The sequence below is a fragment of the Hippocampus guttulatus genome, chromosome 5 (assembly GCF_054856545.1).
Source record: "Hippocampus guttulatus isolate MCC_2025c chromosome 5, RoL_Hgut_1.0, whole genome shotgun sequence".
Taxonomy (NCBI): Eukaryota; Metazoa; Chordata; class Actinopteri; order Syngnathiformes; family Syngnathidae; genus Hippocampus; species Hippocampus guttulatus.
This window is the reverse complement of record NC_141265.1, coordinates 18,217,821-18,234,399: the sequence shown is the minus strand read 5'-3', so window position 1 is coordinate 18,234,399 and position 16,579 is coordinate 18,217,821. Positions and strand designations below refer to the sequence as shown.

Below are 16,579 nucleotides of genomic sequence, written 5' to 3'. Positions count from 1 at the left end.
TCAGTGTGGGGCGTCTTGCGGAGAACAATGGCGTATTGTTGGACCATAAAGTTGAGGAGTCTCCTCTGCAGCCGTGATCTCATTCTTCTCGGAGAAGGTTTCAATTTCTCCCTTCACCTTTTTCACTGTGTGAGCATGATGCGTTCTCCAGTTCAGGACAAAAGTCCCAGTGGGAGAAGAAACCAGGTGCAGAGTACAGGTGGCCTGACCAACTGAGACCTTCTCTCTCCTCTCCCTTCCTTCTGCCTTCTTTCTCTCTTGCTTGTTCACCTCTCCTTATTTTTATTCCTTCTTGCTTATGTGCCACTGTCAGTGACCAGCTCACAGTATATCTTCATCTCTTAACCTTTCGTTTTTTTTCCTCCCACAGGGTGAGCGCTGTTCCTTCTCGGTGCAGATGTGGTTCTACTTCCTGTGTGGTCTCCGTAGTGATCTGTGGGCTGTTCTCCCGCCACAGTTGGCCAAAGAGTTGCTGGGCCAGGTGCTGTCGGAGACGTTGCAGGTGCTGGTGCAAAGATATGCCAGGGCCCAGCCGTCCTACAAGAGACACCTGCAGATAAGGTACGGTACTTTTAACTCATTCACTCCCAAAGACGTTTTTAAACGTCTTTTCAGACTTGGTCTAGAATTGGCTGGTACTGAATGAGTTAAGCACCTAATGGTCAGAAGTGTTATATGGGGTGTCCCAAAAGTAAGCGTGTACATTTCCTTTCGCCAATTGACATTGAAACAGTGTTGCAATATTGCTGTAAATTTTCAGTCCCCGACTGCAGTTTGAGAAGCTTGATGGCTTTGACCCGGCTATCATTTCGAGTACATTTTAGGTTGTTGAGCATCATAATCTTCCACTTGAAGCTTTTTAAGTATCTGAAGTTGGTACGGAGTGGGCTCATGTGGGTCAGCAAGTTCTGAGAAGCCTGATAATGATCCCGATCATTTGAATCCGGTGTGCTGGAAGAGGGAGACACCTAGAACATGCTGGATAGGGGCACTCAAGGACCGGAGTTGGACACCCCTGATTTAGATCCATCACCTTTCTTTCATTTCTATTTACACATGCGTTGCTAAATTCACTGTCTGCTTCCTTTCCACGTGTACAAGAAGTGACATCACAGCAGTGCTGCTCTTCGTGGAGCAGCTGATGTGGAGTGTGTGTGAAAGTCCCGAGGCCTTGCTCCGTCGCGATCCTTCTTCGGTGATCACCATAATAGCGGGAGGATCCGACTGGCCCTACCAGATCCATAGCTTGTGTGAACAACTCCTGACAGTCCTCGTCATTGGCACGGCACCTCTAACTTTGCTATATAGGTTCGTAGGTTGCTTAAACGTTAGCTATTGGAATGGTCTTGTTCAAAATTAATGTTGGAACGCTCTCTTTTCCAGAACTTTTATGGATAACGATGCGCGGGAGTCAACACTGCACCAGTTGGACCGGCCTATGGTACACTGGTTAAATGCTCTCGAACCAAAAGTCTACACACAACAAGCCATCCAGTATGTATTGAACGCAGTAGGATGTAGTGCAATTTGACACCAATGCAAACGACTACGAAAATTCGAAGCATATTCTTGAATTAATATTGTGAAGCTCTGACGATGGCCATGAAAGAAAAAATGTTTCTGTGGCAGTTCCAGGAGCGTACATCCAGATAAATACTCACAGTTTCACCTGCTGCTGCGCTGCACAAATTGGACAGTGCGATCAGCAGAACAACCCTCGCCGCTTACACTGATTTGCTTCATGCTGATGCTTTATGAGGGCTTTCCATATCGGTCATCGACCATAGACCGTGTTGTGTACGTGTGATCATACCTACACGTGTGTCGAGTTACTTGTGTGACCTCCAAGGTGCAGTCAATCACTCACCCCCTCACCCTTGACTCCCTCCTTCTCCCCTGTAATCTCCCTCACAGCCAGAGGTGATGTCATTCCGTGCTGATGGCACACAAATCACACTAACCCCCGCACTTTGAGCTCCAATGTACTGGCAAGCGGGAATTAGTTTGTTTTTATGACCCCTTTATTTCTTTGCTCCCACCTCTTTGCTTTGCGTGCGGCGGCGCCAGAGGGGCCTGGTGGTGGCCTGCAGCCAGACCCACAACGTAGTGACTCGGAGGCCAAATTACTTAGCCCATAAAATCAAATCCAATCAAAAATAAAACACTGTCATTATTATTACATTAAACAATAATAAAATCACAAAGTGCATGAATAAACCATTCAGGCTTAAACACTTTAAACAATGTACAGTGGAGTCATAAGATACAAGTTTAAGTCATTCGTTGACCCCACTCGGAACTCAAAACACTTATTTCTCCAATCAATGGAAATTCCTTTAATCTTTCCACCCTCCCCATTACAACCTAACAAAACATTCTGTAATGTGTTTTTGTGTGTGTGTGTGTGCATGCTATCATACTGTACTTTATTTGAAAAGAAAAATAACATCGCAGTAACATCATTAAATAGAATGGAAAAAAGATATTCCTTTGGGAATGTGCGATTTTGCCACTAGGAGCAGTCATGCAGACACAACGCAGAGGACTTTGACAACTGCTTTAAGTGATTCGATGATTTCAGTATTAATAGTTCTTTAATTTTATAGAGGATAAAGAATATATGCATGTGAGTATCGATATGTTGTCTATCTACACGTGTTGCTGTGCAGTTTGGTTTGAAATATATGTTGCTTGAGGTTTTGTAACGCCACCACGTCTGGCATACTGTGTGTGTGTGTGTGTGTTGGGTGTGCGTGTGCATGCGTGCGCGCACGCGCGTTCGTGAGCGTGTTTGTGAGATTCCATAAGCCAACTCTGCGGCACAGCCGACCAGATTTATCAGTACCGTTAAAAGAGGATTTCTCCTGGATTTGCGGCTGCACCGACATCATAAATTGCTCTGTCAGATGGAGGCATAGTTTGCCTCAGTCAAGCAGCAGGGTGCACCCCGCCGTAGCTTTCCGACTCAAATAGAATGGTTAATTTCTGTGTAGTCGTCCCCTGTGAAGCCTCCCGCCTCCTCGTGCCTCCGACAAACTCTGTCCATGCCTTCCATTAGATTGTTATTGAGATGTATAAAGTAGCATGCGGGCGCGCGCACATTCACACACGTCGGCGTGCCCTCGCACTTGCATGCATAGCCAACCACAAGCATACACACTGCGTGGTGTACACCACACACGCTTGCACACACCAAGGATACGGCTCATTACCCGCAGCTGGCTGCAGCCTCTTGGTTATACAAAAGATGTAGGAGGGGGGTAGTGCTGTATATTCATGTATTTGGCTGTCTCCCAAATGTTAATTTGCTTTTAGCTAGCCACGATTAGAGCTAATTCCTTCCCGGTGCACATTATAAATACAAGCGAGAGTGAAGGTATTTGCTGAATAGGCTGAGGGACACTGAAGAATCTTAACCTTGTTGCATATAGTCAAGGTACAGTGGTAACTTAAAGTTTGGGGGCTTTGGAGCTGTTCTCAGAGGAAATATTGGTCATTCATCCCTGGTAACGCTATGGGACAGTTTGAAAAAAAAAACATCTGAAGTTCAACTTAAATTCCACCGTACTATTCCATTTCCTTCATTGTAGAATTCCGACATGTTTGATTTCAGTCTCATCCACTATGGTGACGCATATTCCCTCCTTTGTTGCCTCTCACCTGACACTGCAAAACTGTCATCTTGTTTTTCCATCTGTCCACTCTCAGAGACGGCCTTATGGGCCAGGATGCCTCTGCATGTCAGCTCCGACTGCTGACCTCTGACCCGGGAAGCAATCCCAGGTTGCTACTGCGAATGCTGCTTCACAGAGACTGTCACCTGCCCCGTATGCTCCTGGAAAACTCTTGTAAGTCATTTCTTTCCCTCCGCATGGAGCTTGACGCTTGATACTTTATACAGACCTTGCGAATGCTTGAATATGGAAGTTGTTACACATGCTCACGCGCATAACTTTTGAAACAAAAGCATTTTCAGATGAGATTTGGTGCATGTGAGCGAATGCTATGAGAACTCAGCCCGTAACTTTTACAGACATTAGATGACCTCCCTCTGATTTTATTAGGTCATCAGTATCATCATCTTTGCCATCATCGTCGTCATCATCCTCACCTTGGTCATCAGCGCCACTAAATCAATAAGAGTGCAGTAATAAACACTCAACAGACCCAAGCAGAGCACATATGCTGACCTTTAAAGATTTTGCATTCCTCCTCCTCTCCCCTGTACCGGCAACAGTCTAACCTTTAAAGACTGTTGTGCACTCGCACATTAATTCACATTATCGTGACCTCATTAATAACAACTTTCACTGCGCCGTTCTCTTGGTCGAGCGGAGAGTCTGGCTCGGAGGGGCTGGGATGCCTCCGCGCCGCGTCGTATATCAACGTGGGAAGCGCTGACTCTTGCACGTTATCGCAGTGACGGCCTAATTAAGCGAGAAGTGGGAAGACCGAGGCTTGACTGAAAGCTTACACTCCCGTAAGCATCTGCGGTGGCTTTTGTGTGTGTATACAAATTGAGGATAGAAAGAAAAAGCAGCATAAGGTGTCATATCAAGGGCCAGGTCAACACATGCCGCCAGCTTCTTTATTGTCCGGTTTCTTCCCACGCATACTCAATTTCTTTCGAAGACTAACTCATCTTCTTGTTTGGGGATGCAGGGAATAATGTTTGAGCGTTTGGTTTGGTGCTACAAAGATTATACAACATAAGCACACATGAACACACTTTCTTTCCCCATAAATATCATTAGTGTGGCTGTTTTCAGTGACTGCAGTTTGCAGTGAGCGCTGCTTTTTACCTGTTCAGCAATGTATCAAGCTTGTATTGGATTTGAGTTGGAGACAGAATAGAAATCGCCACTATGACAACTCGAGTAAAATTAAATTATAGCGTGTCCCAGAAGTAGTGGTAACTTTTTTTTTTTCCGAAGTTATCTTCTGAGCCATAATCAGAGAACCTGCTTTGCTTCAATCCTGTTTCCATGGACCGTCACGGTCACATCCCTGATACCCAGAACACTTTCTCCTTGAGGACCAATTACCAGACAGACAAAGAACAAGATAGTGGCATAACCCACCTAATAGACTGAGGTGGGCTCGGTTCAATATTCTAGAGTGTCTTAGATGTATGATTGTGCGAGGGAGGGGAAAAAGTGAACAACATCACCTGGAAGAAATCACTTCTCATTTCAATCTAGAGCGGGGGGGCCGGTTAGCGCATCTGCCTCACAGTGCAGCGGTGCTGGGTTAGATTTCGGCTCCGGATTTCTGTGTGGAGTTTGCATGCTCTCCCCACGCCTGCGTGGGTTTTCACCGGGAACTCCGGTTTCCTCCCACATTCCAAAAACTTGTTTACTGATTAATAGAACACTCTAAATAGTCCCTTGGTGTGAGTGTGAGCACGGATGGTTGTTCGTCTATGTGTGCTCCGCGATTGGCTGGCAACCGGTTCAGGGTGTCCCCCGCCTACTGCCTGAAGACAGCCGGGAGAGCCTCCGGCACGCCCCGCGACACGACCCTTGTGAGGATAAGCGGATCTGAAAATGGATGGATGGATGAATGGATCTTGAATGGTGATATTGCTTAGATACCTATGATCAAGCGGAATATGAATCACGAGACACGGGACCAAAAATGTTGCCTTTTCCATTCAAAGTAATTCAGAATTCAACCAAAGAAAGCCACATTACAGTCCCCTGTCACCTGTTTGCTCTGTTCTTGTGAGACTCAATTTCCTATTTGTAGAACTAATAAGGACAAGCGCTCCAGAAATTAATGGCTGGCTAATTTGTACAAAAGCATTTCAGACAACACAAAAAGTGCTCAGATTTTCCACTAATTTACTGCGCCTTACTTTTTGGATGTCAAATCTGACTAAAGTCTCACTAGACTCCTGACTGCAGTGTTTCACACCCTATTCAAATATCTGTCATCTCTGACAGACCGCTGGATGTCTGCCACCTCTGGAGCAACGGGCCTCTGCTCAGCAACCCCTGTCAACTTCACACACAGCCTTAGTACACAATGTCTGTAGCGCGTATAGACATCTATAGGAGTTACACACGCACTTCCGTCAGCCCTGCGCTTAGACAGCTCCCCCCACAAGGACACCCTGTCAAAACCGCTTCCCTTTCACTTCCTGTCTTCATGTGCTGTACATCCCATAGCCAGAGGGCTTTGGAATCTGCTTCCCTCTCTCTTTTTTTTTTTGTACCCTCCCAACCATCCAACACAGATGTGAATTTTTCTTCCCTCCCTAATCCACAATGCCTTTTGTTCGTCCATTCTGTTAACACATGTCAGGGTGAGCCTTGACTTTTTCCAATGGTTTTTTTTCCCCCCCTGTAAAAGGGGAAAAAAATACACCTCCCACTGGAATGAGCGTTTTTTTCCCCCTTATGTGTATTTTCTCTAAAAATGTAAATAAAATGAAACAAAAATATAAACAAACAAATATATGTACAGTATATATACCGTATCTTTTTTTATCTCTGTGCTATGGGTATGGGAATTTTATCCTTGCTTCAGTGTTGTCAATTTCACTAATCAGCTATGTAATGTTGAATTGTGTATGAGGTAATCCTTGCTGTACGCAGGAGTATTTTATTGTTTTTGGATTTACAATGAAAAAATCATAAAAAGTTTAATTTGAGGCTTAAATTATGGTGAGAAACAACAATTCATTCCTCTTTCAAATCAAAAAGACAAAATTAAGCAACAGTAATACTGTATTATATTTTCTTTATCGGTTAAAAAATCATACAATCAGTTTTTAAAAAATGTTTCATGTGAATTTTATGTTGCAAGAGACCTCTCTTGATTTATTATATCTATATTCCTATTTAAAAAAACGGTCCCTCATTATACCTGCAACCATTTTTTCCTTGTATAAGTACGATTGTCTTGCAATAGATTTTTACATTTTACATTTATTGAGTATTTTCATGTTAGTCCAACACTCCGTTGATTTTTCAATGCAATACAGAATCTCTCCTCACCAATTTCTGAGTTGTTCTATTCACGATCAAAATGTAACTTATTAAAATTTTTCCTTCTCCTTCCAGATTTTTGCCTTGAGAACCAGCTTGAAATATCTCCACAGGAACGCAGAGCGGGAGATGGCTTCGTCGTGGCACTTTTCAACATTTGTACCTGCCTAAATGTGAGCCCCAAGACCTTAACTCAGGTCCTTCAACCATACCTGGAGAGTCTGCATGTATGGGGACATCTCTACACTCTGCCAGGTAAAGCAGCCTCCAGCCATTGAATAAAATGAATGCCTTTCCTCCACAAGGTCCCGTCTTTATTGTCGCCCCGTGAATGGTTCTACAAGTCATTTCTATAGGCTTCGAAACTAGTTCTGCGCTGTCCGTCAAAGCTGCACTTTACTCTGTAGCCTGTATAAAAAAAGTCACTGATGACAGCGTCAAACGCTTTAAGATTTGCTCCCCGCGAAGAATATTTGGATATTTTGCGATTGCCGAGATGACATTTAATATGCTTGTGCCGAAACCATAACGATTCGTTTTGTTTCTTTTTCTTTGCCGCACATTTTGATGTCTGGTTGAGTGGTAGCCAATTCAGGCAGAGCAAGGGAGGGACTCACGGAGGGTCTAAATTCCATCCAGATTGCGAGATTTGCTCACTGTCATTCAACCATCATTTATTCCCACAGGCTAATTAGTTTAATTGTGGGATTGTGCCACATCTTTGCGATGCACTTTTTGGTTACAAGAGAGCTCGACTGATCCTTTTGGGATACCAGCTATTCACCGAGGGAACGTTCATAGATTACAGAGAGAGGTTTGACTCCTTCTCCGCTTAGATCACACACGGTAGTAGCAAGCTCTTTCAAATCAATACATGAGTCGATGCGATCGCAAGAGGGTGCAAAGTGTGAACACCAAGTGACTTTGAAAAATAGGTCTCGGTCTCACCTGCCTCGGCGCAGTGCTTCGTCAAACAGCTATATCATTTTGTGTTCCGCTCCAGTCTTTTTCTGTGGGTCTGAGGTCGCACATTTGTTAGATGTCCCATAAGATTTCACAGCTCTTCCAATACTGCCAGCATACTTTATCTGTCCCGTAGCCTTTGCTTCTCCAGCGGCTGCTACGGGAAATTTATGGCTGCCATACAACTTCATGTGGTTGCTTCGCAGCTATCAATATGAGCCGGATATGAAAGGGCAGAGCAATGGAAGATGTACTGTACGGCACCTTGAGAGGGTACTAACACTTTCACCGTCGGGCCACTGAAATTGATTGAAAACATCTGAATGTGACCGGTTATTACTTGCTTTATTACAGACATTTTAGCTGAATATATCAGCAATCTAATCCCTATGTTTGACATTTATGTCAAAAGTAAAGTTGTGACACGATAAGAAAGTGGACTGTCCCAATGGACCCGTAATACTTGTCGTAATGACGGTGTAGCGTTATTCCAAAGGGGAAACACCCCTGGCGTCAGAATCTGGAGGGGGTGCAAGACTAGAAGAGAGGGTACAAAAACAAATAAGCAAAAAAAGCTGGTGTTATAGTAGTCGAAGTTGTGTGGTCAAGCAACTGCAATCCTCCCAAATCCAGCCAAAAGTTCATTCCTTGGCGAGCAACTCAACTGCCCAATGAGAAAGTCCAACAACATCCCGTGTGTTTTGTGTCTTTCAATGAACTTCAATGCAAGTCATTTTCTTCTTTTGCCAGAAACGATGCAGGAAGTGCCCGTTGTGGTGGACTGTATCAGGGTAATAGTCACCAAGTCTACCGACACCCTTCTGACTCACTTGGTTACCATGGTGACATACTGGCAGGCCAACGAGGAGCCCGGCGCAGCTTCGTCGGTCAGAGTTGTTCCAGAAAGTGTCTTGGCTAAGATGCCCAAAAGCTGGAACTACAGACCAGTGGAAGTACGAGGACGGGAGACTGGGAAGGGAGACTCTTCGTCTAAGAGTAAGCAAATACAATGGCGCTGGTTTCACTGCTAGCTTTCTGCATTTATAAGTACCATTCATTTGTAATGAACATCATGCTTATAAATCTTTTCCTGCAGCTGTCACATCGCTGGCCATTCAAGCCATGTCCTTCATTTTCACCAACCTGCCGCTGGTTGTAGCGTCCTTGCCCCTCCCCATCCGCTACCTCTTCCAAGCGGCAGAGCAACACCTCTCTCAGCATGCCCGGCAACTGCGCTCAATGGGCCTGTTGCTGTGGTGCCTTTTTAACTGCCTGATCCGTAGTCTCGGAGAGCCGCGCGCACTTGAAGGAATCAGCGGGCTAGCCCTGAACTGTCAGGCCAAGGATCGGCTGGCCCTGTTGGCCGAGTGTCTGCAGGCGTCAATGGGGATTCAACAGAAGGTAAAGGTGTGAGTAATAGAATAATCGTCATAATGAGTCATAATATATCATCACTTTGTTGCAGTTGTTCAGGGCTTGTTGATTCCTAAAGAGAAAGTAGTTGTGTCTGTGATAAGGGAGAACTCATGGCTTCTTCCTTTAGGACGAGTTTATTGTTTTGTTAAACCTGACCTCGGTTGAAATTGAGCCATGAGTACATTGTGTGTGTTCCGTGCATACGACAGGGTGTGCCCAAACCCACCGTGCACAAGGTGCTGCAGGCTCTGGAGGAAAAGAGACCAAAGTGGATGAACATGCAGCTGCAAAAGGCCCGCAAACTCTGCATAAACAGGTGAGGGGTCAACTTAAGCTATTTAAACAGAGGTCAAGGTCAAAATGGCTGTCGTGTTCTCTAATGTGAACGTGTTCACGCATGCCGCACAGTGTAATCCATCACTCGGCTCGGAAATGTTGAATATTCACGCATGGTCGCATTATATTCATATCATTTGGTTAAATAAATGATGATATGTTTGATGTATTAAAACTAAAATTGTAGTTGAGGCACTTTAAATGGTGGCAAGTGCACGCTGACTCTTATTTTACACTCTGGCGTTTATTTTTGTTCGCCCCTCTCCTAAAAATGTATTTTCCTTCAAGTGAGTTGTACAGGTAATATTAATGGTGGGAAAAAAATTTGGTGTCATTTTCTTATACCAGGCTTTTTCCACCCACTGTACTTTTTGATCAATTTTGTTCCCGGCACGTCCCTGACCACACCTCAGTTTAAAAACAAAATAAACGTAACAGTGACGATATAATGAAATGAACACTAATCTGAAATGGTGATCTTAGTGACAAGAAGAGGGAAGAAGATGCACATTCTTGAGGCAGTTGGCAGACAGAGAAGATGGGACACTGTGTGAATGTGTGTGTGTGTGTAGGTGTGTGTGTTGGGGGACGAAAAGGAAGAGTCATTATGTATCACCTGTCTGAGGCATTCAGTAAGATCATTACTATTCATTAAACTAACCTTCACAGGGAAGTGACGAGCGGCTTGTAAACACTCCCAAAACAATGTCTGAATAAGACACATAATATGTGTGAGGCAGATAGTGTCTCCGCAAAAATAACTTGACTCGCTAACACTTCACGGGGGTACACACTCACGCATAAAGCCGACCGTTTAAACCGTCTTTCAAAAAAACATATGTCCTCCCAACCCGTTGCCAGCTTTCCTTTACGATCTTGACCCCGCCCCCCTCCTGTAGACACCCACCTTGTCTTTGCAAAGTAATTTGTAGAGGAGAAGATTATTGTTCTCCATCATGGTGACCCTGGCTGGGCTGACGGGATGCATACACAGATGAAGATGAATGTAGTTATTCCTTGGCGGAGGTCTGCCTCTTTCAGGGCACATTGGCCCTAATGACATGATTGATAGGCTGTCCCAAATCCGGAGGGGCCCTCATTAATCACCCCGCTGACTGAATCCAATCATCTGCTTCACCTGCACAGTGATGGACAGGAAAGGATACACAGCGCAGGTGCTGACACGGATGCACAGCCACCGTCCCAGACAACGCGACCGCTGGGGACGGCGGGCGAAGGGATGAGGAGGTGCATGGACGGGGCGGACCCTCGCTTGCTATGCCACCCTCAATGTCGCATAGCCAATGACCGGCTGACAGGCTGCACTATCCCTGCCTCCTTATAATTACAAAGTGCGGCGCGTTAGGGAGAGGACAATGTCGGGAAGTGTATGCGAAGGAGAAGGTTTGATGGACGGTAGTGGGACATCCATCTGTATAAGAAGGCTCGGAAAATGATGGGGGCATTTGTCAGGGCTGGAGGACTGTACATGCGTGAGGACCTTGACACACAATTACAGACACACACACGCACACAGGCAGGACATGCTGAAGACATGCACAAATCACTTTTAGTGCGCCGACATGCTTCGCTCAAAATTCCTGGCACGTCTTTCGCAAAAAGTTGTGAAAACAGCGCAAGGCAATCCGCTATCAATTCAGTCATTTGTTTCCCACCGCTCAATTCCCAGACCATCTCATGAGGTATCCTGGCTACTCATCTAAATAGGTGACCCAAAATATTTGACACTGAGTATGAATTAAAACCTATTTGTCACAAAATATTCACCTGGCCAGTAAGTGAATTGTCCTCACACATTATTACCTCAAGTTTCACTTAAAGTACAAGCAGAGAGTGTCCCACTCGTATTTTTGCGGACTCCTCACTTTTCCCATGCTACCCCTCTTTCCTCTCCCAGCGTCCACGAGCAAGGCAACGAAAGTGGAATGGCTGCAGCCGAACTGACCGAGCAGAAAATGGGCTTGATGCTGCTGGAGGTCTGCCACAAAGCAGGGGGCAGCGACTACCTGAGGCACATCCATCACATCATCCAAGGCAATGAGGTAGGGAAGCACTCCCTCTCACCAGCATGTTAGGTGGGGTGAGGGAAAGTTGTTGGGGGGGAGGTTTTTGACCAAAGTGAGGGGGGGGGGGGAGATGCTGCTGCCACTGCATCGTCTGTTGTTCGGGTGACGTGAAGGCTGTGTGCGACTGCAATGATTCCGTATGTAATACAATCACCACATGTAAGGGTGTCCCACAATCTTTTTAGAAATGAGGGAATTTTCATTGACTCTAACCATTTTATTATTATTTTATTTGTGACAAAGAGTAGACCAACCAACCAGTTTATACTTGTAGGTATAGTCATTGTCTGAAAAATGACTTTACAGACTTTGGGTTGTGCGTAAAAGAAGTCCTAATTCTTTTTTTTCCTCCGATAGCAAAATAAAGTCACCAAAACGTTCTTAACCTTTGTGCCAGACAAGACTGCAAAAAAGTTATGCGGTTATAAAGTTATAAGCTGAGTTTAAAATTATCCTTCAATCAACAGTGAAAACCAAAGCATTTTTAATGCAGCTCTTGCCCAACATCTTAGATGGTCCAGAATTACCCTTTGTTTAAGTATACGGTAACACTGTATTGTACATCACTGGCCTTTCTCGTCCAAATAAAAGAAAAACAACCATACAAAGCAAAACAGAACATAAAACTAAATCATGAAATATTAGTTTAAAACTTAAAATACACAATATTGTCTGGTATTCGTCCTCATAAGAAGCTACGGGTAACTGGTAATCGTTGCTGTTGAGCTACCCCACCTACTTTCACACCAATCCATCTAGGTATAGAAAAGTCATATTATTTTCGAATATCAATTCATTATGTTTGTCCACAGGTATAGTTCTACAACTCTACAATATGTGACGTTCAAGTGCTTTGGTCTCTTGTATTCTCCACTTTTTATATTGGTTAACTCATAACTGTGACTTATGACAAAGACAAATAGCAATTTAGTCCCTGGACAGTTATATGAAGTAAGCGGCCTTCGCTGACCGTCAGGCGCATAGTTACAGTTCCCGTGTCTTTTACAACAGATTGTCTTTAAGGATACGGCTTGGAATAGCAACAACACGTGCGGCTTATACATTAGGCTGCTCTTGATGGATTGCGTAAAACAGCAATAACTCGGCATGGAAATGTGATAGCATGTGAATGGGCTACCGAGGTAGGCTGGATAGCTTTTCTGGAACGGCTCCACCATAGCCAAGGCTGAGACAAGAGCACTCGGGTCAGGGACACTCTGAGCTGGCGGTGAGATGGAGGGAGAGGAGGTTCACAAGTCATGTCAAAGTGACGGATGAGAGTGCCGAATTCACAACAGGACATCCACGACATGCGCACAGTGTGACTTTCACATTTATTTCGTGTTCTTGTACAACACGGCGTCAACCAAATTATATCCTATTGCCATCATGGATTCCGTTTGGTGACCTCGTGTTGAATTCATTTTTCCGTTTTTGGTCATCGCAAATGTTTACTTGTCTGGTCCACAGGATTTGCTGATGTCCAAGTTGAGTGGGAACACAGACTTGCTCTGTGATACACCTTGCGTGGTGAGCTTTGACGTGGGTGATTGTTTGCGCACCACCAAATTCAACCCCCTTGAGCAGTTTGACCGAATTGGCAAAAAGAAGATGAATCAGGTTGGTAAACAGAAGTTAATTTATTGCTCTTTTGTGACCACGGTTAAAGAGTTGACTACTTTTGCAACTCACGGTACTTGGATGCTCATAGAAAATGGGCTGCTGCACTTTTTTTCTTAACTTCACAGATCACTATATACCGTACTTTCACCATACAACAGTAATGTGCAAAGTCATTTGGTGCTGAAAGAGAAAGAACCCTCAACTCACCTCACCTCAACTGTATGAATAGAGCACTTTAAAACAACCACCGCTTTATACAAAGTGCTGTACATGGAGCAAACATCATATGTACAACAATAAAACAAGAAATTAATAACAAAGACAGTAGAAAGCACAAAGACAGTAAAACTAAGATCAAGTCTCAGTCATGCTGAGTCAAAGCTAAAGAATACAAATGAGTTTTGAGACGAGTTATAAACTCAAAATGTATAGGGAGCCAGTGAAGGGATGCCAGTAGTAGTACGTGTTATGTGCTCCCTTTTACAAGTATCAGTAACGAGGTGAGCAGCAGCATTCTGGACCAACTGGAGATGCTTAATGGAGGATTGGCTGACTCCAAAGTAAAGTGCATTGCAGTATTCCAGCCGGGATATGACGAAGGCATGAATTACTGTTTCAAAGTGCCGTATCTTTAGTGACTTGGTTATTATAAAATATATTGTTGCCAAGTCTTTCCCTGGATTAGCTATCTAATTTGTTTTAGTTTTGTAGCATTTGTAGAATTTGTTGTGCTTTTTCATGTTTTCCAAAAACGTTCAAATATGACTTGGTGCTAATATGCTAACAAATAGGCTATTGGCTAACAAAATGAAAGCCTGTTTCCCAGACAGGTGGCAACAGTTTGACTCAATATTTGTGGCTTCATATGCCCACATTTGTCAGTTGCCACAGTTGTCCAGTTGCATTCACAAGCATGTGTTCATCCAAGGCCTTGAATATTTACTCTCGTTTTTATTGGCAGAGGAAATGCACAAAGGAGTCATCCTGCCCGAGCTTCCCTTTTCATCTGCTAAAAGCAAAGATGCCAACTGGAGTCTCCCGGAAAATGTGTACAGCCCCTGACATTGCGGGCATCTAATTCTCTTGATTTATTAGCAACAATGCATCCTGAATTGTCTGTGTGTGTGTGTGTCTTTTGGCCACTGCACATGGATGCCGTAACTTGCGTAAACACACACTCAATATCTCGGCAGTGCACACAAACAACGATTTCTTGCCGATTTTCGCCCAGCTGTTTGTATTTTGCAATACATTGTCCCGTTTTCAGCCTATTACAGGAGGCTGAAAAGCTTTGCATAGAAACACCTTATTAAGAGAATGATTAACACGACTTCTCCACTTTCGACGCCGATGTAGTTTGTCAAGTAGATTGGAGGCAGGAGGGGGTGAAGTCACATCCATCAATCTCCCACGACGAATGATCAGAGAGAGGATGGATGAATGGATCGAGCTCTCCTCCTTTTGTCAATAAAGCTCAGCCCGCAGTTAGGAGTGACATTTTGGCAATCAAAACACTCTGGTTTTTATTTGCTTCCCCAATCTGGTGCCGGTGCCAAGTGTGTTAATGCAGCGTTGAGAAAAAAAAGAGTGGAGGAGAAAAATGGGTGCCGTTGTGGTGCTTTTGGAACAAGGGAGAGGGAAACAAAAGCAGAAGAGTGGGAAGACTAACGACTCGCTCCCCCAAATTGATATATCTTTCTATAAATAATGACCAAATCCCCTCAAATGGATTCATAAATTCATTGCTGTCTTATCATGATTAAAAAAAAAAAAAACTTCTGCGAATGTGATAAATGGCCGGTTGTTTGTGGCCGGCGCTTGGACCCCTCCCTTCTTCTTTGTTTGTGGATCACAGTTGTATACTAATGCAACGATGCTATTGAACCCGATTCATATTGAAGCGCTCTTTGTACTCATTCATCGACAGGTTGCAATGGTTGAGTGGGCGTGGGAGTGGCAAAGGCTGCTGCCAGCGTATCAGGACATGTGTCAAATCACCTTCAAAACTCTGCTGGCCAACAGGTAAACTGCTGATTCTGCATGTTGCATGAACACCCAAACTGAAAGTGTATATGTGTACATGTAGGCTAGTAATGTCCTTGGAGTAGTTTATGTATTTAATGGCTTGATACTTGACATACATTTAATATTTCTAATGACTGGCATTCCATGTACGTTGGGCATACCCTACAAAGTTATTTGGGTGACTCAAAACACTTTTGGTTCAAGTCATCACAACCAGGCAAACTTGTTGAGAGGATGTTCAAAAAGCTTGGCTCTTGGCGTCATGTGAGTGACTTCACACAAAGTCCACTGATGCTGTCCCATCTTCCTCACCTGGGTTGTCCTCTCCTGTTCTTGCTCTGAAACGGGCATAAATATTTATGCAGGTATATGTGACACATATTAGATGGCAATACTTCAGGCTGTTCCCCGCGCTCCATTCCCAGCTGTCACGCTGCCAGCGATCAGGGAGCCATGGGGCTACTGCACCTTGTCTCCACGCCTACGCTCAATCCATTCTAAATCACTGCCATTGTAAAACGCACATACACACACACACACACACGCCGCTGCACCTTGCTAACAAAAGGGCAAGCTCTGCATCTGCCAAGGACACGGGTCTAATAAGGGTGAAGTGTGCAGCTCGGTGCTGTGCTGTGATGAGCTTTGTCTTCCTTCGGGCCTCTCTCCATTCCTTCTCACACATACACACACAATGACATTCTCCCTTGCCGTGTAGTCTGTTTTGCTCTATGCTAAACAGTTCCTTTATTTGTTCACCTGAACCAAATTTTCAACAGAGGCTTTCACTTATCGTGGATTGACGCGAGTGGGAAAGAATGGCACCAACCGATACGATGAGGCATAGGCGTAGGAGGGGGTAAAGGTTATATAACTCAGCAAACTCTGACTGTATCAAAAATGTCCGCGAATGCTGTCATTTGCCTTATTAGTCTGTCTTTGTCCAGAGGAGCAGATTTCATGGAGGATTTAGAGAATGGCTTTAGGGTTTTGTTTTGTATTGTTTTTATTGCAGGAATGCCCTCAAAGAGCATGGCAGTTAGTTGTCACTGCTGCCAACATGTAAACTGTCAAAAAGTCTCTGACTCCAAAGTAAAGGCCATTCGTGGGATGAGGCGATTGTGTCAGATGATTCAC

The 16,579-nt window shown here is 44.4% G+C and overlaps 1 protein-coding gene across 1 annotated transcript in view; it reads left to right on the top strand.

Annotated features, from left to right (window-relative positions):
* Window positions 1-16,579, top strand: part of kiaa0825 (KIAA0825 ortholog) — a 104,881-nt gene that overhangs the window by 28,242 nt on the left and 60,060 nt on the right. Inside the window, exons 12-22 of the mRNA XM_086112288.1 lie at window positions 371-561; window positions 1,102-1,308; window positions 1,384-1,494; window positions 3,709-3,848; window positions 7,068-7,247; window positions 8,706-8,951; window positions 9,052-9,356; window positions 9,581-9,687; window positions 11,626-11,770; window positions 13,265-13,414; window positions 15,345-15,439. Coding sequence (XP_085968414.1) covers window positions 371-561; window positions 1,102-1,308; window positions 1,384-1,494; window positions 3,709-3,848; window positions 7,068-7,247; window positions 8,706-8,951; window positions 9,052-9,356; window positions 9,581-9,687; window positions 11,626-11,770; window positions 13,265-13,414; window positions 15,345-15,439 — 1,877 coding nt within the window. The remainder of the gene's footprint in view (window positions 1-370; window positions 562-1,101; window positions 1,309-1,383; window positions 1,495-3,708; window positions 3,849-7,067; window positions 7,248-8,705; window positions 8,952-9,051; window positions 9,357-9,580; window positions 9,688-11,625; window positions 11,771-13,264; window positions 13,415-15,344; window positions 15,440-16,579) is intronic.